Source organism: Callithrix jacchus, chromosome 15, assembly GCF_049354715.1.
Source record: "Callithrix jacchus isolate 240 chromosome 15, calJac240_pri, whole genome shotgun sequence".
Lineage (NCBI taxonomy): Eukaryota > Metazoa > Chordata > Mammalia > Primates > Cebidae > Callithrix > Callithrix jacchus.
Genome location: NC_133516.1, coordinates 36,385,592 through 36,406,417, shown reverse-complemented (window position 1 = coordinate 36,406,417; position 20,826 = coordinate 36,385,592). Strand labels below are relative to the sequence as shown.

Here is a 20,826-nt window from a genome sequence, read left to right as displayed (position 1 = left end):
ACAAGGAATTCAAGTTAAGATGCTGTTGTAGTCATCCAGATGAGATGGTAGTGGCATGGGATTAGAGAAGTGGACGAATTCAAGATCTACTTGAGAGACTGCAGGATTTACTGATGGATTGGATGTAGAAGCTGTGGACAAGTGAAGAATTAAAATGACATCTACTGAGATGGTGAAAGTCAGAGGGGAGGGAATCATGAATTCCATTCTGGGCGTATTTAAGTTTGCAGTGCCTTGTAGTCAGTCCAGATAGAGACCAAGAGGCACTGGTTATCAGTCGCATCTCAGAGAGGTTCTGCCTGGACATATTTATTTGGGAGCCATCTTCATTGTTAAAGCTAGGAAACTGGACAGCCACCCAAGGAGTGTGTCTGGAGGAGACCTAACCCCAACATCAGAAGCTGGACAGAACATGAGGACATACAAGAAAAACTAAAGACTACATGTGGATCTGGGAAGCCAGGAGCAGAGACGCCTGTGAGAACGAAATAAGATGCTGGTTATCGGCCGACCCCCATTAGGCGCTCAAAAAGCTATGTGTACTATGTTGCTAGCATCTTACAGCCAGGACTAATCACAGAAACACCCACCCAACTCACACCGTGTTCCGACTCCCGCGCCGGACAGCCCCGCCCCAGCCTTCCCGGAGCCCTCTGGGGCTACTCCGCGGCGGCCATCTTGACGGTGGGCAGCCGGCCGTGCGCCTGCGTGGTGACCTTTCCCGGCAGTCTTCGCTCGGTCGCTGAGGCGACAGTTTGGTGGGTGTCGGCGGCCACGATGACCCAGGCTGAGAAGGGTGACACGGAGAACGGAAAGGAGAAGGGCGGGGAGAAGGAGAAGGAGCAACGCGGCGTGAAGCGCCCCATCGTGCCAGCGCTGGTGCCGGAGTCGCTGCAAGAGGTGCTGCTCGGGGCGGGTTTGGGTTAAAACCCTGTACCCTTGCTTTGGTCCTCCGCTGCTGGCCAGGGGGCTGGAGGCGGCGGGAGGCTTCGGGTCCCCACTACAGGCCCCAGCCCTGGTGGGGAGTGCGGAGGTGGTCGTTCCTTCCCGGGTCGTGGCGCGCCGGGACGTCGAGGACTACTAGGAAGAGCGGAGCGCCAGGAATCAGGCGGAGCCCCCACAGGGAATCTGCTGCGACTTCCCGCCCTCCTGCCCCACCGGCTGGCTGTGTTCGCTTCGGCCCGAGCTCTGGCCCCAGCTTTCCCGACCATGAAAAGACCACGGTGATACCTGCCGCCCCGCAAGTTGCCATGAGGCTTAAATGGTGGCAGATAGAGTTTGGCACCAGGCTGGTTCACTGGGAGCGTCAGCCTGTAGTTGTTAAGAAATCGTTCGGGGTTCAGGTCTTTTCCTTTGTTAAGGAAATTTCAGATAACGGAAGTCATTACAAGCTTAAAAGCAAGGAAATGGTGTACGTTCGTCTGAATGGATATTAAGAACTTGTGTATCAAAAACAACCCAATTAGTCCAAACTAAACTAATCAGAAAAAAGTATTTGCAGTAGCATGCCAGGCAAAGGACCTTAGACGTATACATGCACACACACCCCTACCGATCAGTAACTAAATTAACACAGCATTCATGTAGGAAAACAGGCAACGGCAGTGTAGAATTCACATAAGACATAAGGAGGCATAAATTGCTCGGAACTTCATGTAGGACATCTCTGAGCAAGCTTCCTCACCAGTAGATGGATTTAGGATAATACCTAACCAGTAGGGCAGCTAGTTAGCTATCAGTAGTGTGACGGTGCCTGGCACACAGTAAGTCCGGAGTGGCCATTACTATTGCACAGGCCTGGTTTCTCCATCCATCTAGTTGAGAAGACTGCTTGGATGGTCTGGTCTATAAGGGCCTTGCTCAATCCCTTCCTCTAGGTTTCTCCCACTCTGTCAGGGGTGATTAGGAGGGGAGAGTTCACACTTGGACATAGGACAACAGGTATCAGAGCATGGCATGGAATGGTCTTGTGCAGAGGGAATTTTTGGACCCTCAAGCAAGGGCCCTCAAACCCTCCATCCCTGACAGGGAGGGTTTCTTCAAAGGAGGTGACATCTGAAGAGAGACCTGAAGGTGATTAGGAGCTAGCCACAGGGAGGGGGGAATCTCAGGGAGGAAGAACAGTGTGGAAGAGACTTGTGCCAAGAGAAGATAAGAAGTGTTGGAGGCACAGCCAGTGGATTACGATGTCTGGAGTTAAGGAAGAGGACTGAAGATCTTAGCAGGGGCCATATCATGAGGGTCATGTAAGCCACAGAGTCTGACCTCTTGTGAAGGCAGTGGATTACCTTGAAAGGCTTTACTGTATTAAGAGCCAGCATTCCTTGAATGCTTCCTGTGGCCCAGCTCTGAGTTACATGATTAACTCATTTAAACCTCACAGTAACTGTGAGTTAGGAACTTTGTCCAGAGCAAGGGACTGGCCTTCTGAATTTGCAGACAGATCTGTGAATTCAGAGCCTGGGCCCAGATTCTATAGCAACATTCTTCAGTCACATAAATGCTCAATAACTGTATGTTAATTTGTAGTGGATAATTTTGATTTCATTCATTTAAACAAATATTTGTTGAGCTATGTACTATGACTCAGGTTAAGGGAACATAATAAACAGTGAGTTTGTGTTTATATAGAGAGGAGGAAGTAGATACTTCTCAAAGAACTCCCTTTACTGAATTATTTTGATACCTTTGAGCCAACTTCTTAGTTTAGCTTGTTTTATATATGTTGTTTAACTTTGTTACCTGCATATTATTTACTAAGGTCACATATGTATGTTTTATATCTGCAGCAAATCCAGAGCAACTTCATCATTGTCATACATCCGGGTTCAACAACTTTAAGGATTGGTCGAGCCACAGACACTCTTCCTGCCAGCATTCCTCACGTCATTGCACGAAGACACAAACAACAAGGGCAGCCCCTGTACAAGGACAATTGGCTCTTAAGGGAGGGACTAAATGTAAGTCAAAAATAGAGGACCTAGAGAGAAAGCCTAAGGTTGTTTACCTGGGAGGGCTTAGAGACTTAAGTACACCAGAATCTTTTAGAAACATCTTCATAGCTTTGCTGTGTTTTAAAATAATAATGTCACTCGTTTTTCATCGGAGCTAGTGACTTTAGATGTAAAGAATTACAACAAAAGTAAATCAGGGTGAATTGAGTGTTGATGAAGGTGATCTATAATGGAAGACACAGAATTGTCACTCAAAGTGATACATTCAGGTCCTTGTTGACAGGCTTAAACTTACTGGTTAAATCATACTTAAACTGTAAGTATCTCTTCCAGATACTTAGTTTAAGTCAATAAGTCAAACTCTTCTTTTCAATCCATTAGCAAATTAAATTGTTGCAATAAGCACTTATTATGGTCTTAGATTAACCATAATTTCAAGGCAAAAAAAAAATTTCCTTGCAGGAAGCATTTACGTTATCCTGTGTTGCAGATGGTAATTATCAGGAAATTCTTTGTGATCAGTGATAAATCTATATATTACATCATAATCCACTTTGTACTTTGAAGTTTTAAGTCAAGGATAGTTTTGGGAATGTAAAGTTTCTTTAATTCTGATAGAGGCCTTAGGGTTTCATTTTTTAGTGTAACCAGCAGACTCTACAAAAGTGCAGTTGTAAGCTTAAACTGAATAATAAGTTTAAGCTTATTCAGTATAGACTCTATTAATAAGTGTAGACTCTTGCTGATATAAGAGTCTATGCTTAATTGTTTATCTTTGGATCTTATAATTCTACTTTAGGGAATATGTTTAAGGAATAAAAATCAAAAAAACAGTTCTATAAAGCTATTTATGTATATTCTCTTTATAATGAGAATACTTGCTGATCAACATGAAGGAATGTGACATTGTCAAAATTGTAAACATAAGCATTATATAATTGTATGGCAGAGTCTCTGAAGTACTTTGTAAACATGAAGTCGGTATGCTCTGATGAGTGCTGTGAGAAATTTTATGAAAAATCACTTGAAAATTTTAATTGGTTTATAGCGAGGGCTGCTTTTGACTTATTTATAATAAAAGATTTCTGGGAATTCTTTTTTTCTTTTCTTTCTTTTTTTTTTTTGAGACAGGATTTTGCTCTCTTCTTCAGGCTGTAGAACAGTCATGTGAACTTGGCTCATTGCAACCTCCATCTCCTGGGCTCAAGCAATCCTCCCACCTTAGTCACCCAAGTAGCTGGGACCACAGACCTGTGCCACCACAGCCAGCTAATTTCTTGTATATTTTGTAGAGATGGTGTTTTGCCATGTTGCCCAGGCTGGAGGGAATTCATAAAGTAGTACATATGATAAAGATTAGGGAAATGCTACTTGTTGATGAAGGAGCATTTCCTAAGGATGGATTAAATTAGTAGTTTTTGAATTGTTTCTTTTCTCATTAAATCTTTTATACTGCTAATATTTCATTTTTTCCCCCAGAAACCGGAAAGTAATGAACAAAGACAGAATGGACTTAAAATGGTGGATCAAGCAATATGGTCTAAAAAGATGTCCAATGGTACAAGACGCATTCCTGTGTCCCCTGAACAGGTTTGATCAATTCTTCAGATTTATTCTTTTATCACCACTATTTGTATCATAATATCATTCCCATGTTCTTCCTCTAGCACTATGCAAATACAAAATGGGATTTCCTTAAAAAGGAAGAAAAACCCCTCATAACTACTTACAGAATACCTGAGTCAGTGTTATCAAAGCTTAGGCAAGCCACATAATTTATAAGGTGGTGGTAGGCAAGTTGATGGAAGTTTATATTTTACCTGACAAGATGTAATTCCAGGATCTTGGTGGGAAGCTGTTCTTACTACATTCTTTAATTTAATATGTTAAACCAATATGATAGGAAAGAACATGAGTCTGTATTACATATAAATTTGAATTCAGCTTTAGGCAGAGTATAGTGTTAATTTTGGACTGGCTGTGAATCACAGCCTAAGTGTTAAAATTGGGAAAAAAATCAAGATTGTAGAAAAGGACAAGAGAATCCTTTTGCAGCCAGTCAATATTTTCCCAAATATGTATGATCAAAATTTGCCAATGTATCTAGTGTGTGAGAGAGAAGAAAAGGAGTCCCTTATGTTGTCCCTACCTTGTATAAATTCAGATTATTTTTTGATGGTTTTTCTTTTCAGGCACGCTCCTACAATAAGCAGATGCGACCTGCAATTTTAGATCACTGTTCGGGAAATAAGTGGACAAACACATCTCATCACCCTGAGTATTTAGTAGGAGAAGAGGTAAGAAGTTTCCTTACAATAGAATGAAAGAAGAGGATCCTGATCCTCCTCCTAAAATTCACTTACATTGCCACCCAGTTCTAGTTGTTTCCTAGCATTCTGTAACCCTACTTTGAGGACCAGATAGTCACACCTTTCTGCGTCACTCTCAACATTTCTAACATTCAGCAAATGTCAGTTCAATTTTTGGATATGAATCCAGAAAACCTTGAGAGAAAAGTTTTAACCATGCACTCATCTCTCTCCACCTTTTCTAGGCCTTGTATGTTAATCCACTGGATTGTTACAATATTCACTGGCCTATCAGGAGAGGTCAGTTAAATATTCACCCAGGCCCTGGGGGCTCTCTTACAGCTGTTCTGGCAGATATTGAAGTAATATGGTCTCATGCAATACAAAAATATTTGGAAATCCCACTGAAAGATTTAAAGGTGAGCTCAAATTCTCAGTTATTTGGATTGTATTTAATATTCTTGGTCAATAAAAGTACACGTTACTGAGTTGTTTGTAATATAGTGTCCTTCTTGAAGCATTCTTGGCCTTCAGGGTGAGGATCTTGATGGCATGAGGATGTCTTTTCTTCTTCACTTAATTCCTTTCTGGTGCCTTTTTTTCTTCTCTGTTTCTTTGGTGTCTCTCTCTATTACTCAGATCAGCAAGCTTGCTCATTTTTATGTCTTCTCTTTGGACCTGTTGACACGTCAGTTATCTTTTCATTTTATAAGTTTTTAATAACTTCAAGGAAAAAACACTTGAGCATTTTCTTTTTCTTTATAAAACCCAAAGGATAGCACAGAGGTTTGAGCATTTATTCTGGGTGTGTAACCGTAGCTGCTACTCCTTCGGAGGGAATTCTATCTAAAGAAGCATGGTGAATTTGACTTAACTAGACTTGAGTGTCAACCCTTTTATCTTTTCTTCTTTGTTTTTCTTTTTAGTATTATAGATGTATCTTATTAATTCCTGATATCTATAATAAACAGCATGTGAAGGAACTAGTGAATATGATACTAATGAAGATGGGTTTTTCAGGTATGTCTGATACCCCAGTGAAACCTACTTTAAATGGAATTTCCTTTCTTTAGTAACAGATTTAATCTAATTTACTGACTTATTTAAATGCTTATTCTGAAAAGATGAGTGTTTCTCAGACGCTCTGCCCAGGGGTCCCTAGGCGCCCCACTTCAGTTGATTATCTGTTTTGGGATCTTTACTGCTCTGCAGCTGATGACTACTCTGCTTTTTTTTTTTTCAGGGATCGTGGTCCATCAGGAGTCTGTGTGTGCCACCTATGGAAGTGGCTTAAGCAGCACATGTATTGTAGACGTTGGGGACCAGAAGACAAGCGTGTGCTGTGTGGAGGATGGGGTGTCTCATCGGAACACTCGGTAAGGAACTTGGAAGGTGGCATTCCCTCTTCCTTCTTCCCTCATAATCTTTTCAACCATAAGTAACAAAAAAATCACAAGTTTAAAATGATAAGCATATATTCAAAAGTCTGCATAGGAAACCAGCAAGATTATGGAAGGGCAAATTCTAGCAAGGCTAAAACAAATGATTTTACCCTTCCCATTGGAACTGCTTAATATGAATTTACATCAGCAGCCCCTGAAAGTCCTGGTATGTTTTATGTGCTTTCGCATAGAGGAAGTGTAAACGGTAGCTTCATGTCTTTAGCTGTGGTTTGGCATAGAGCTACTAATCACTCCCTTATTGCAGAGCTTTATTTAGGCAAGTCCTATAGGCGAGAATAGATGTTTCAGAATTCTCTGGCTAACCTTTTGAATATCTGCATTTTTTGTCATAGTGGTGTTCAGTGTGTGACTTTATGATGATAGACAGGTAAAGAGAATAACTATCAGGACCAGATTTGCAGCTTATACTTCAGCAGGCAAGCCAGACAGCCATAAGCACACTCAGGTAATGCAAGTATGGGTTCTCTTGCAGCATTGTGTGCTCCAGAGAGGGCTTCTTCCTGCCCCTCAGGATGCTTTCATTCTTCCCATCCTCCACAGTTAGGTAGTTTGAGTCTTTAAAAGAGGGCCTAAATTGTCCATGAGAAATTGCTGCCTCCCACCCCAAGTTCCAGTACATTCTAAAATCCATTGTGAGTTATTTTGGCTCATGTGTTAAAATATCCAGTGCTAGTGGTTATGGAGAAAATGCTGAACCCAGGTTTCTTACCAATAAAATAGTATAGCAGTTGTCTTCCCAAATTGTAGAAACCTTCAGTCAGTAGACAGCTTTCTCTAAGCATTTCTCCCGTAAGCTTCTCTTATACTGTCATTGCCTGCCATCCTTATATGCGAGTGAGTGTAGACCCGCAAACAGCTGTCGTATGATAAATACATACTGACTTGGAAGTGAGCCGGATTTAATAGTGAGTATTGTGTTTCTCAGACACATTTTGCAAACATTATCACTACTTTAGGTGCCCCTCCACTGGTTTTTGCTAAAGTTCCCTTTCTCCCTTCCATCTATTGATTCTGTCCTTTCAACAAACATTTTTGAAACTTGCTGTTTATCACTGTGTTTAATAGATTTGTTTTTTTTTTTTTTTGAGATAGAATCTCACTCTCATCCAGGCTGTAGCACAGTGGCGTGATCGTGGCTTACTGCAACATCCGCCTCCTGGGTTCAAGTGATTCTTGTGCCTTAGCCTCCTGAGTAGCTGAGATTACAGTGTGCACCACCATGCCTGGCTAATTTTTGTATTTTTAGTAGAGACAGGGTTTTGCCTTATTGGCCAGGCTGGTCTCAAACTCCTGGCCTCAAGTGATCTGCCCATCTTGGCCTCCCAAAGTGCTGGGATTATAGGCAGGAACCACCATGCCTGGCCGTTAATGGTGTAAACACCTTTTCCTCTTATTAACCAACAAATTAACCATCTACCCCTTTCTGTTAACTTTAGGCTTTGTCTGGCATATGGAGGATCTGATGTGTCAAGATGTTTTTACTGGCTAATGCAGCGAGCTGGGTTCCCTTACAGAGAATGCCAGTTAACAAATAAAATGGATTGTCTTCTTCTGCAACACCTTAAAGAAACTTTTTGTCATTTAGATCAGGTGGGAGCAGAATCAATATTGCTGATTATTTTTGTTTCTAGGAAAAACTTAAGAGATTTAAAAGATACTTAAAAATGTAACAGCATTACACTACCCCTTTCAATCCAAGATAAAGCCTTGAAGCTAAAGCCCTTCAGGAGTGAGAGTTTTTTGCTAAGGTCAGAGCAGTGAAGATGTGTCCTCAGGCTCTGGAAAATAGTTTGATTGTTTTAGGAAACAGAATTTAGCAAATTTCTCTCTCATCCTGATAAAAGATGAAGATAACCCTTTAGGTGTAAGGAGTATAGCAGGTAAATATGTAAGCACAGACTTTTTATTAAATGTTGCGATTTGAAGCAATTCCTTAGTATTGTAGACAATCAGTATTTAATCAATCATTGATATGTGGATTTCTACCCTTTTTTTAGATAGAAAATCTTAAAAAAGACTTGTTTTTACCTGTTTTAGGTAATACTCTAAATTTTTAAAAATTGGGGAAATATAAAAATACTGTAAATTTCCCAGTTACTGAGGGAATTTGCTTATCGATTTGGGTCATTGTTTGTACTAATGTATATTGATAATGGAGAAAACAGTGCAAACAGTGAAAATTCCAGAAATGTTAAATAGGGAAACAAAGTACAGCTGAATTCCTGTTTTATTAAGTTATAGTGAGAGTGGTACAAAGTTGTAGGTGGGGCTTTTTCTTTGATGGAGTCTCACTCTGTCCCCCAGGCTGGAGTGCAGTGGCACGGTCTCAGCTCATTACAACCTCTGCATCCCAGGTTCAAGCTATTCTCCTGCCTCAGCCTCACAAATAGCTGGGACTGTAGGCGCTGTACCACTACGCCCAGCTAATTTTTGTGTTTTTAGTAGAGATGGGATTTCACTATATTGGCCAGGCTGGTCTCAAACTCCTGACCTCGTGATCCGCCTGCCTTGGCCTCTCAGAGTGCTGGGATTACAAAGTGGTGTGAGCCACTGCACCTGGCCTACATGGGCTTTTTTATAGGTGATATTTAGATGTTGGAGAGGCTGAAGCATAATTTGAAGAGTTTACATGCATTCTTACTGATTCACTGACAGCGTCTTTTCCCGGAATCAGGACATCTCTGGGCTTCAGGACCATGAATTTCAGATTCGACATCCTGATTGTCCTGCCCTGCTTTACCAATTTCGATTAGGAGATGAAAAACTCCAGGTAACTTATAGGTGTATATTTCCATGGGTACAAAGAAAGTTATCCAGGCCAGTCAAACTGAGATAATATGCACTTGCTGGAAACACTGTGAGATCAGAATGTCAACTGGTTATAGATTATCCACTAAACCAATATTTAAGCCACTGGTAGAGTATAGACTAGAATGGATCTGAAGAACATCTTTCTAGTTAGCCACTATATGATGAGTTGTTATTTAGAGAGAAAGGTATCATTCTTATCAAGAAATTATGAAGTAGATGATGAGGTACTTTATATGTGCTTTGAGATTTCTCTCATATGGTGACATATCACCCATCTAGTTGGGTGATGAGTGAGTTTTCTGGCCTTTGGTACACCAGAGAAATAATGTGACTCCCAAAAGGGAATTAAACAGCAACTAAACACTGCCCAGTCTAACTTAGAGAATCTGATCTGCCAGTTTTGTTTTCAGAACAGAATTCAATGGATCAGTTTTTTTTAGGAGGCAGTATCTTTTGTTGATCACTCTTTTCCTTCCGTGCACAGGCTCCAATGGCTTTGTTTTACCCAGCAACTTTTGGAATTGTTGGACAGAAAATGACGACTTTGCAGCACAGATCTCAGGGTGATCCTGAGGATCCTCATGATGAACATTACCTGCTGGCCACACAGAGCAAGCAAGAACAGGTCTATAGCAATTCTGGTAGAAGAAGAGAGAGTTTTGTCCCTGAAGGGAGAAATCTGTGCAGAGTTAATAAGCCATTGCAGTCAGTGCAATCTTCCAGCACACTAACACTGATACAGCTTTTAGAATTATAGATGAACTGAAGTCTGAGTTTAAAATCTGGAAGATTGATTTCTCTATTCAGCAAACATTAATTTTCTGAATGCTAGTCCATACATTTAAAAGTTAATGACACTTTCCTTTTGGTGTATATAATTTACATACATTATTTACTTCTGAATATTTTTTCCGGTAGTATTTTCATTAAAATCTCACCTATTACTTAATTTTGTGAAAGGTGCGTGGCATAGCCAAACAGCTGAATTCCTTTGTTGAAAGCAGATCCCCATAATACGATGTCTGGTACAGGGGCACAAATTGAAGGTCTTGACTACTAATGAAACAGCGTCAGCTCGTGATGGAGACTAGATTTTTCTAGTCTTTGTTCCTGCCCAGAGGCAAGCATGAAATAGACAGATAGGATCTTAAAGTAAGAATTCCTTAACAGTCATGGCCCATGAATCCGACTAGAATACTCCACTTAAAAACTCAGGGTAAGGGGAAGAAAGTCTGTTTGCACTGGTATTTCACTTTTAAAATCTAACCAATGATGATAAAGTTCTGAGAGCTACCCTGCCTACCAGAGACTGCTTTGGAATGGTCAGAGCATCGTCGTCTGTGCACCGTCTCTCATTTCTAAGTTACCTGGAATGGGTGCTGGGCAGTTGTTGTATTGCAGTGGTGGCTTTTGTTTTATAGTAGCGCATAGTAGGAGGGTGGGGAGGAATCTAGCTAGACAATATCAACAGTGTTCTGTTGTAGTAATACCACCTACTTGGTTGTCCTTTTGATTTAAAGTCTGCAAAAGCTACTGCTGACCGAAAGTCTGCATCCAAGCCTATTGGATTTGAAGGGGATCTTCGTGGCCAGTCCTCTGATCTTCCAGAAAGACTCCATTGCCAGGAGGTAGATTTAGGGTCCTCACAGGGAGACGGCCTGATGGCCGGCAACGATTCTGAGGAGGCCCTCACTGCACTGATGTCCAGAAAGACTGCCATCTCGCTGTTTGAAGGGAAAGCCCTGGGCCTGGATAAAGCCATCCTTCATAGCATAGACTGCTGTTGTAAGCACATCTGGGGAGACCGGGGGATAGCAGTGAAACAAGATACCAGTGAAATGAATTGGTTGAGTCTAGGATGTACTTGTGCAGTGTAACATATTCATTGAAAAATGATCAAGCACCTACTTGGCTTGCATTGCCAGGTGTTGGGAATACATTAATGAAGTAGAATGGGTTTATAGCCTAGTGGAAGAGACCAAAATAAGTCACATTATTACACAAGTGTGAAATTACCACTGGCAGAATACTATTAAACAGTCAGTGCCCTGTAGCTCAACTTTGTAGCACCTGCCAGTGGTAATTTCACATTTGTGTAATAATTTGCAGAATTTATATAGAAACTTTACTTACTAGGGGGTGGTATGGAAGGTGGGAGGCAGGGAAAACTTCCTTGAGGAAGGCACCCCTTGAGAGAGACGTCGGGGATGAAAGGGGGCAGTTAGCAGTCACAAATGGGGCAGAGGAAGAAGCCTGTGAAGACCAGTGTGGCTGAGAAGCAGGGTGTGAGATGAGGCTAGAGAAGCAGTGAGGACCACCCACAGTAGACTTTGTAGGTCCCTTTAAAGATTTTGATCCTAATCCTACAAGTAGGATTGCAGTGGCATGGTAACACACCCACATTTGTGTTTTGCAGGGTTCCCCTGGCTGCAGTGTGGAGGGTGGGCTGAAGGGAGATCTTTGAGAAGGCTATTGCACTTCCCAAAGCAAGAGGTGGTGGCTTGGCCTAGAATTATGGATGTGGAAAAGAAGCATGGAGGATATCACTGTCTTTTCAGCATCTGATGATACCAAAAAGAAGATGTACAGCTCCATACTAGTGGTGGGAGGTGGTTTGATGTTTCATAAAGCTCAAGAATTTCTGCAGCACAGAATTCTCAACAAAATGCCACCGTCGTTCAGGCGAATTATTGAAAATGTGGACGTGATCACAAGGCCTAAGGTAGGTTGTTTCTTGGTGCGTGTTGGACTGTATGCAAATGAAACCAGCCTCATATGTGGACAGATCAAATCCTGGGACGCATGGGCTTGTGTCTGAGGAGTTCTTGAGGGTTTAGGGCAAGTGCAAAAATTAATTTCAGCAAGCCACATAAGTGGTAGAAGGAACTCTGGCCTAAGATACTGGTTTTCTGCCCCTTTCCCCTGCCGTGCTCCCCAAACTAGCGTGACTGAATTACACCTTTGTTAAAGAACCAGGTGGGGGAAGGGGAGGACCGACTGCTCTCATGCCCTGCCAGCCAGAACAGCTCCAGTTTAATCTTTTTATATTAAGGATCTACTCCTGGCCCCTGGATCAGATAATCTTTAAATACCTTTTTTGGTTTGAACTTCTGAAAAGAAAGAGAAACCCAGGAATTGATAAATAGATTATGTGTACGTTTCATTAAATCTCAATGACAATTCCTGGAAATATTCATATTTCTTTCTAATCCTAAGGGGGGAGGGATTGTGGTGTTCTATTTATTCCACTCAAACTTAGAAATAAGTCATTTCTTTATGTTCCTGTTTACAGGACCTGGGTATTTGCGCAATAGTAGTAAATAGCAGCATCTTTAGTTATAAAAATTTAAAGGTTTTCTTGGCTATTGAAACAAAGATTCTTGTAGTACATAAGTCCTACTGTCTTTAATACAGGATGTATTAGTAAGCCTGGTTTACTAAATATTGATTGACTCAACAGGGATTTTTCTTGGTCTCACATTCAAGTAAATGAGACTGAAATATCTTCATCCCTTCTCTAGGACATGGATCCCCGGCTGATTGCATGGAAAGGAGGGGCAGTGTTGGCTTGTTTGGATACAACACAGGAGCTGTGGATTTATCAGCGAGAGTGGCAGCGCTTTGGTGTCCGCATGTTACGAGAGCGGGCTGCTTTTGTGTGGTAAATGGGGAGGAAATGTCACCATCAAAGACCAAAAACAAGCTTTTTGGTATAAAGACTTACAGAATATATGTTTTGTAATTTATTGATGTAGATGCTTAAGTGTCATGGACAGTAAATGAATTTCAGCTATATATTGGGCACATGGCATTGGTTTCAAATTATAAACTGCTTTTGAGCAGTTTAGTCAGGGCATTTGAGAATAAATAGGAACTCATTCTTCAGTTGTAAACTCTCTTGCCCTCTCTCAGGGTCTCATAAACTCCCCAGTGAAGAGAAAGCTGCTATTGAAGGTTCTTATGTGGTGAAGCCCCTCATTTAAATTGGCTCATGAGTCTCATCAGCAGACAGCCTCATATGGATGGTTATCAGGGTTAGTGTGTCATGAGGGAGAACTGTCCACTCATGCCATTTTCTCCCTTGTCTAGTGTTTCATTAGGATTTAATGTTGTCTGAGTTAAATGCACTTATGACGTGACTCATGTCCTCTTAGAATCCCAAATAGGGGGGAAAGTTTTGGTTGTTTTTGTTTTTTTTTTTTTTCATTTTCTGTTGGATTACAGAAAAAAAAAAATTGGACCCATTCAAGTCCAGATTTCCAAAGGTAAAGATTGTGTATTCCCCACTTTCGTTATCTTAAAAACAATGATTTTTTTTTTTTGCATGTAACAGGTTTTTCACCTAAGATGCTATTGAGTGAATCAATGAGGTGTTCTTAGATTTAGTATTCATGAATTAAACATAGAATAGTTAAACAGTTCTGTCTACTGCGTTGCAATTGAAGGTTCTCATGTGGTGAGGCCCTTCATTTAAGATGGCCTGTGGGTCTCATCAGCAGGTAGCCTCATGCAACCACTGCATAGTCCTACTAGAATGCATGGACAATGCAAAAGGAGATGGTTGGCTGGAAGATACTTTATTGCTTCATTATCAAAATGGTTATAGTTTTCAATTATAATTGTAATTGATTTCTATGTATAAAATTGATTTAGCTTTGAAGTTGTAAATGTAGTTTCAATTCTTTAGTTAAAGCTACTAGTCAATTAGCATAAGAATTGCTACTAGTCAATTCTTTAGTTAATGCTAGTTAGCAATATTTGAAACAATTTTATTGGCATAAAATGTTTTTTTTTTTTTTTGAGCCGGAGTTTCGCTCGTTACCCAGGCTGGAGTGCAATGGCATGATCTCAGCTCACCGCAACCTCCGCCTCCTGGGTTCAGGCAATTCTCCTGCCTCAGCCTCCTGAGTAGCTGGGATTACAGGCACGCGCCACCATGCCCAGCTAATTTTTTGTATTTTTTTTTTAGTAGAGACCAGGTTTCCCCATGTTGACCAGGATGGTCTTGATCTCTTGACCTCGTGATCCACCCGTCGGCCTCCCAAAGTGCTGGGATTACAGGCTTGAGCCACCGCGCCCAGCCATAAAATGTTTTAATTACTAAGGCTATTTGTAGGCTGTAGAGTAAGCTTCAGGATCATCACAGACACTTTGTTTTCCCTGTAATTGGTGGGATAGGAAGCTTTTAAGGTCTCTTGCTTCTCATGGGTACACACACTACAAGGAGCAGCAGCCATTGTGGCAGGCTTGTGATCTTTTTCCCGCTGATACCTGCTGCTTGACGTGGAGAAGTTCTGCACAGAAAGCAGTGGTATCCTTCATGAGGTGGTACTTGGGGCAGACACTGAGAGCATCATAATCGTCTTTGGTATCAGTCTCTGAAAAGTAGACCACCACATATTTGTGCAGATGAGTCTGGCTTCTTAGATCACTGCAGAAAAGGTTAAAGGCAAGGGGGAAGAGGTCTTGAGAGTTTTCACTGGGGCTGCCCTCACTCTTGTCACAGGTACCATCACACACACTGTTGACCTCATTGGAAAGAAGGAAGATGACTTTGTCCACTGCCGCCTTTTGAGCGGCAAGCCACTGCACTGGACCCATCTCTGCTATTTTCTTTTTCTGCCACTTTTCAAGGATGACCTCACTTCTGCACTGGTTTTGAAGAAACTCAGTGAAGTGACAAACTGTGTGATGGAAACATATTTCAGATGGGTAAACCACAAGAACCTTAATGGGGGGCAGTAGTGTGGTGGTGGAAAAGGAAGTCTTCTTGATCCTTTCTGTCGGAGGAGAAAAGTATTTGTTATTTGTGAACAGTAAACAGCAGGCTTTCTACTCTGTGTAGACCATTCCTGACAAATGATCCCTTGCTAGACAATGTCAGCTGAGCACTAAGGGCCTTGTTAGTGACAGCAAGGAAAAACATCCTTAATGTTCCCTTTGAACACATCACCTGAAACACACTGATGCTTAAACCTTAACTTTTAAACCTTATTTTAAAAGAGGTATTTTCTAAGTCCCTCTCACTAAAACAATCCTCTCAACTAAGCCTTCTCTTTTCAAATAAATTCATAGAAACTTTAGGTTTAAGATACTTTGTTGGCCACGTGCAGTGGCTCACACCAGTAATCCCAGCACTTTGGGAGGCCAAGGCTGGAAGATCACTTGAGCCCAGGAGCTCAAGACTAGCCTGGGCAACATGGTGAAACTTCATCTCTACAAAAAGTACAAAAATTAGCTGGATGTGGTGGCACATCCCAGCTGCTCAGGAAATTAAGGTGGGAGGATCACTTGAGCCTGGGAAGCAGAGGTTGCAGTGAGCCAAGATCACACCATTGCACTCCAGCCTGGGCAACAGAATGAGACCCTGTCTCTAAATAAATAAACAAATAAAAGATACTTTCTTTGTGGTGGGTGATTGTAACCTCAGTACTTTGGTGCTGTGTATGAACAGGGACACTTGACTTCCACACTTCACATCACATTTTAAGTTGGGCCAATTCAATAGGTGCCTATACCATCTTCTCCCTGCAGGTGGTAGAGTTTCTTTATAGTTCCCAAAGTTAAATGGCACCCCTTTTCAGACCCTGGACCTTACCTGGAATTCTGCCCTATATGGTGCTGTAAAACGGAAACCATGTTTGAAACTCCTGTAATGAATACAGGTCAGACAGCATCCCCTAAATTTAAGTATTCCTGAGGTACAAGTGCCCCTGTGGCTTTCTTAGCTTAGAAAGAACATGGAGTTAATCTTGTTCTATTTACATCTCAAAGGATGCATTTATATTTCCTTTTCTACATATGGAGAAGTTTTTTTAATATGTCTACCTCAAGCTGAGTATGCAAATGCTCTGGTTTCTGTATTCAAATACTCCATGTTTTAAAGTTGGCAAAGTCCTTAGTACAGCTGACCCTTGAACAACACAGCGGGGAGTGACACCAGCCCTGCATGCAGTTGAAAATCTTGTATAACCTTTGATTTTCCCAAAATTTAACCTCTAATAGGCTACTGTTGACTGGTAGCCTTACCATTAACATAAACAGTCCATTAACACATAATTTTGTGTTATATGTATTATATGCTGTATTCTGATAAAGTAAGCTAGAGAAAACAATGTAATTAAGAAAATCATAAGGAAGAAAAAAGATATTTACTAATTCATTAAATGGAAGTGTACCATCAGAAATGTCTTTATCCTTGTCATCTTCATGTTGAGGAGGCTGAGGAAGGGGTTAGACTTGCTGACTTAGTGGTGGAAGAGGCAGCAGGAGAGTTGGGTGCCTCGGTGTAACTTTACAGAAATACATCATTTCTGACGTTTTTACTTTTTCATTTTTCTAAAATTACTTGTATATGGTACCAATCCTTCCTCCACCATTTGCTTTAGGTTTAATGCCTGTGTCATAGAAGGGTCTATGTTATAAAAGAAAAGCCATCTTGACTAATTAGAAACCTGCCAGGTTGTTTAATGTCAATTTGTTTTCTGGCACTGCTTCTGTGTAGTCTTCATCATCATCTCACACTGATTGGGAAGGCACTCGTTTCCATCAGATTGTCTTCTCTTTGTTCTTCTGGTATGGGTATGTTAGCTCTTGAATTTCTCCAAGATCCATATCTTGAAACCCTTTACCTCCCACCTTTTTTTTTGGCCACATCTACAGTCTCTTTCATGATTTCATTGATTGGCTCTGTTGTAAATCCTGTGAAGTCATGCACATCATCTGGACGGTTTTCTCCTGCAGGAATTTAGTGTTTCAGGCTTAATGGTTTTCATGGCTTGTTCTGTCACAATGATGGCATCTGCAGTGATGTAATCCTTCCAGACTTCCATGTCATTCTCTCACAGTGTTGACAATCCACAGTGATTGATTCCACAGTGTTGACAATCCTTTCCATAAAGTACTGTGTGTAATGAGCCTTGAAGGTCCTTATGGCCTCCCAATCTAGAGGCCAAATTATGTTGCGTTTGGGGGCAAGTAGACCACTCTGAGGACTTTGGTGCTGAACTCATGGGGTTCTGGCAGCCAGGGGCATTGTCCAATATCAAAAGGACTTTAAAAGGCAGTTCCTTCCTGGCAAGGTACTTCTGACTTCAGGGACAAAGCATCAATGGAACCAATCCAGAAAAGGTTTTCTCACTGTCCAGGCTTTCTTATTGTACAATCAAAAGATTGGCAACTGGTGTTTATCTTTTCCCTTCAAGGCCAGGGGATTAGCAGCTTTATAGATAAGGGCAGTCCTGATCATAAACCCAACTGCATTTGCACAAAGCAGTCCAGTTAACTTGTTCCTTCCTGCCTTAAATCCTGATGCATGCTTCTCTTCCTTACTAATCAGTGTCCTTTGTGGCATTTTTGTCCCATTAGAGAACACTTTCATCTGCACGGAAAACCTGCTGAGGCAGATATCCTTTCTCTTCAGTGATTTTCTTAATGGCATCTAGGAACTCGTCGGCTGCCTCTCAGTCAACGGAAGCTGCTACTCCTGTTAATCTTGACAGTTTTTGAGCCAAGTCACTTTTTTGAATTATCAAACCATCCTTTACTGGCATTAAATTCTCCAGCTTTAGATGCTTCGCCTTCCTTTTGCTTTGTCATACAATGACTTTGCTTTATCTCAAATCATATTGGAGTCTACAGGTAAACCTTTCTTATAGCAATCCTACACCCACATAAAAGCTGCATTTTCAATACAAGATTAAAAGGTATTCTGCAAAAACTGCAAGGTTTTCATGCCTGCTAGTGTAGCTGTAATGATGGCTTCATGAATTCTGTTTTCTTTTTTTACTGTGATCCTGACCTGGATTCATTTATCTTGAAATGGTGAACCATCACAGCTGCAGACCTTCAATTTATGGTACATATCAAGCAATTTTGCTTTTTTTCTTGTAACAAAAAGGTTTTTTGTTTTTTTTTTCATGACTTTGCTTCTTGGGAGCACTTCCAGCATTATTAGTGCCACTTCGTGTGGTTCCTAAGGTTTACAATATTGCAGTAAACACGAAAAATACAGGAGAACCACTGGATATACCTTTTACTGTGATATGTAAGTTATTGGAGAGATGAACTGCTTGTGTGGAGATCATGAGCATCACATGGTGTTTTAAGTGGATACTCACAGCACTTGAGCTCACCACAGTAGCAACAGGAGAGCTAGGAAATTATTAACAGCAAGACAGTATGCACTGCAGTTAATTTTATGCAGTTATGATTTAATACCACATCTTTTACGTTTGGTCACGTTTCTCTCAACTTTGAATGGTGCCATGTATAGTTGGTGTGTGTATGTTTAAGTTTTGATGAATTTTTAACTTTTAATAATTTGTGTATATTTATGGTAGCAAATGATAAAGTAGACTAGTATCTGCATACATTTTCTGCATTGATGACATACCTTTTCTTAATTTTTTCAATGTTTTTATTGAAAACTAAATTCAATGAGTTTCACCTAAGTTTTTTCAAATTGTTACAGATCTCCAAAAAATTTTCCAGAATATGTATTGAAAAAATCCACATGTAAGTGGATCTGCGCAGTTCAAACCTGTGTTGTTCAAGGGTTAACTATATATAAATCCAAGTGAAGGTTTTTCTTATACCTTAGAACTGTTTTTTAAAAAACAGGAACTATCTGTATAGAGTAACCGTCACAGGTAAAGGGTAATTTTTTGTCAGCCATCTTTTGCGCATTTCAGTACTGGTAGGTGACTCAATGGTAAAAATAAAAACGGGACAGTCAGAAGATCTGGAAGTCCTGACCCTGCTTTCACCTGGCATGTGTAACTTAGTCATTCTCCTATCAGTCTCCTTAGAAGCACTTGAAGGTACGAAATAAGTGCTGTCTAACTCTAGGAAATGCCAACATATGATTGCCTCCAGAGGAATCTTCTTTAAAAAGAAAATTCAAAATGTTATTTCCTTATTAGGATGTCTTTAAAGAATTATAACCCTTACCGTGCCTCCACATTAGATAGATCCCTGCCGCCAGCACCCATGTGGCCACCAGCAAAGATGGCAGGAGGAGAGGCAGCCAGCCTCCCAAGTTGCTTCTGTCTGGAGAAAACAAAGCTTATTCACTTTTGGAAAACAAATCCACACTTATCTCCTACTTAAAAACTAAGATTGTTGTGTACTTTGTAGAGGTTTGTTTATTATTTTTATTTATTTATTTATTTTGAGACAATGTCTCACTCTGTCTCCCAGGTTGGAGTGCAGTGGCACGATCTTGAGTCACTGCAGCCTCTGCCTCTCAGGTTCAAACAATTCTGCCTCAGCCTCCTGAGTAGCTGGAATTACAGGCATGCATCACCATACCCAGCCACTTTGTAGGGGTTAGTTCCCTTTAAAACCTTCAGTCAGAACCTCTTTAGAGAGTCTGCCAATCATATCTTTTTCCCTAGTGTGTGTAGGTCTAGCATTAGATTCTCAAAAGGGATATGGACCCAGGAAGTTAAGTACAATCCTGAAATCTCTTTGGCTTCTTTATCCTGATATGCACAGGCATTTTTTACAGTAGGAACTAGCGTTTCTGTCTGATTTTTTTGTTCTTTAAGGAATGTTATTCTGAGTACAACTGCTTACATATGTAGCACATATAGATGGCATTTTTACAGGCTGTCTTGTTAGACATCCGTGGAGGATAATGCCACATGCCTCACCAGAACATCAGGTAAGCTCAGGCACAACATGCTCAGGAATCTGTAAGGCTTCGCCCACACACAAGTCAGGACTGCCAGGCACCTAGGTTGTCTTCACTTCATTTGGCTGAGTCTAATGACACCTTCCAACTTTTGCTCCCACCCCAGGGCTAGTTGTGTAAACACTGTATTTCTCTATCTGTAATGAGAAAGCTAACACATCTCTAACTCCAGAGACATTTTCTGGAACATGCCATTCTCAGGCACCAGTGAGGCGTGTCTTTTGGTGCCATTATTTCTCATTTGTTATCCAAATGTTGGCCATGTGACCACATCAACAGAATCCTGGGCCACTGAGACTAGTAAAAGAATCAGAATATAGTGAAATATGCATTCTTTTATATATCCAGTCATCTTACACCTTTGGCTGTTTTCAGCAGATCCTTGTGGCACTCAGAACATACATTGTGCACTACGTATTTTTTTTTCCTTCTGTGTATCCTGCTTTGTAAAGAGTCATGAGTGGTTTTACAAATAAAGCCTGTTCTTACTCAGATTATAGGTTCTCTGGGACAGCACTGTTGGCTTTCTCTGCATGCCAGTTCAGTGTACACAGGCAGGGGCCCCTCGTACTGCCTACATACACACACCCTGC

The 20,826-nt window shown here is 41.0% G+C and overlaps 2 protein-coding genes across 6 annotated transcripts in view; one reads left to right on the top strand and one right to left on the bottom strand.

The window, feature by feature from the left end:
* The first annotated feature begins 726 nt into the window (after positions 1 to 726).
* ACTR8 (actin related protein 8) lies at positions 727 to 20,728 on the top strand. 2 transcript variants are annotated; one of them, XR_013527365.1, is made up of 13 exons: positions 727 to 900; positions 2,790 to 2,960; positions 4,434 to 4,544; positions 5,147 to 5,251; positions 5,509 to 5,682; positions 6,190 to 6,283; positions 6,507 to 6,639; positions 8,163 to 8,316; positions 9,401 to 9,496; positions 10,022 to 10,162; positions 11,058 to 11,322; positions 11,954 to 12,259; positions 13,059 to 20,728. XR_013527365.1 is itself a non-coding variant. In XM_008981819.5 (13 exons), the coding sequence occupies exons 1-13, from the start codon at positions 778 to 780 to the stop codon at positions 13,200 to 13,202; spliced, it is 1,875 nt and encodes a 624-aa protein (XP_008980067.1). In that variant the 5' UTR covers positions 727 to 777; the 3' UTR covers positions 13,203 to 20,728. The 2 variants fall into 2 exon arrangements, 1 of the variants encoding a protein (XP_008980067.1); XM_008981819.5 differs by having other exon boundaries at positions 12,096 to 12,259.
* Positions 14,099 to 20,826, bottom strand: part of IL17RB (interleukin 17 receptor B) — an 18,306-nt gene continuing 11,578 nt past the window's right edge. For all 4 annotated transcript variants that reach the window (XM_002758435.6, XM_008981820.5, XM_035275862.3 and 1 more), the window contains 2 exons: positions 19,489 to 19,587; positions 14,099 to 15,317 (listed from right to left, as the gene is read on the bottom strand). In XM_002758435.6, coding sequence (XP_002758481.3) covers positions 14,755 to 15,317; positions 19,489 to 19,587 — 662 coding nt within the window. In that variant the 3' untranslated portion in view covers positions 14,099 to 14,754. The remainder of the gene's footprint in view (positions 15,318 to 19,488; positions 19,588 to 20,826) is intronic.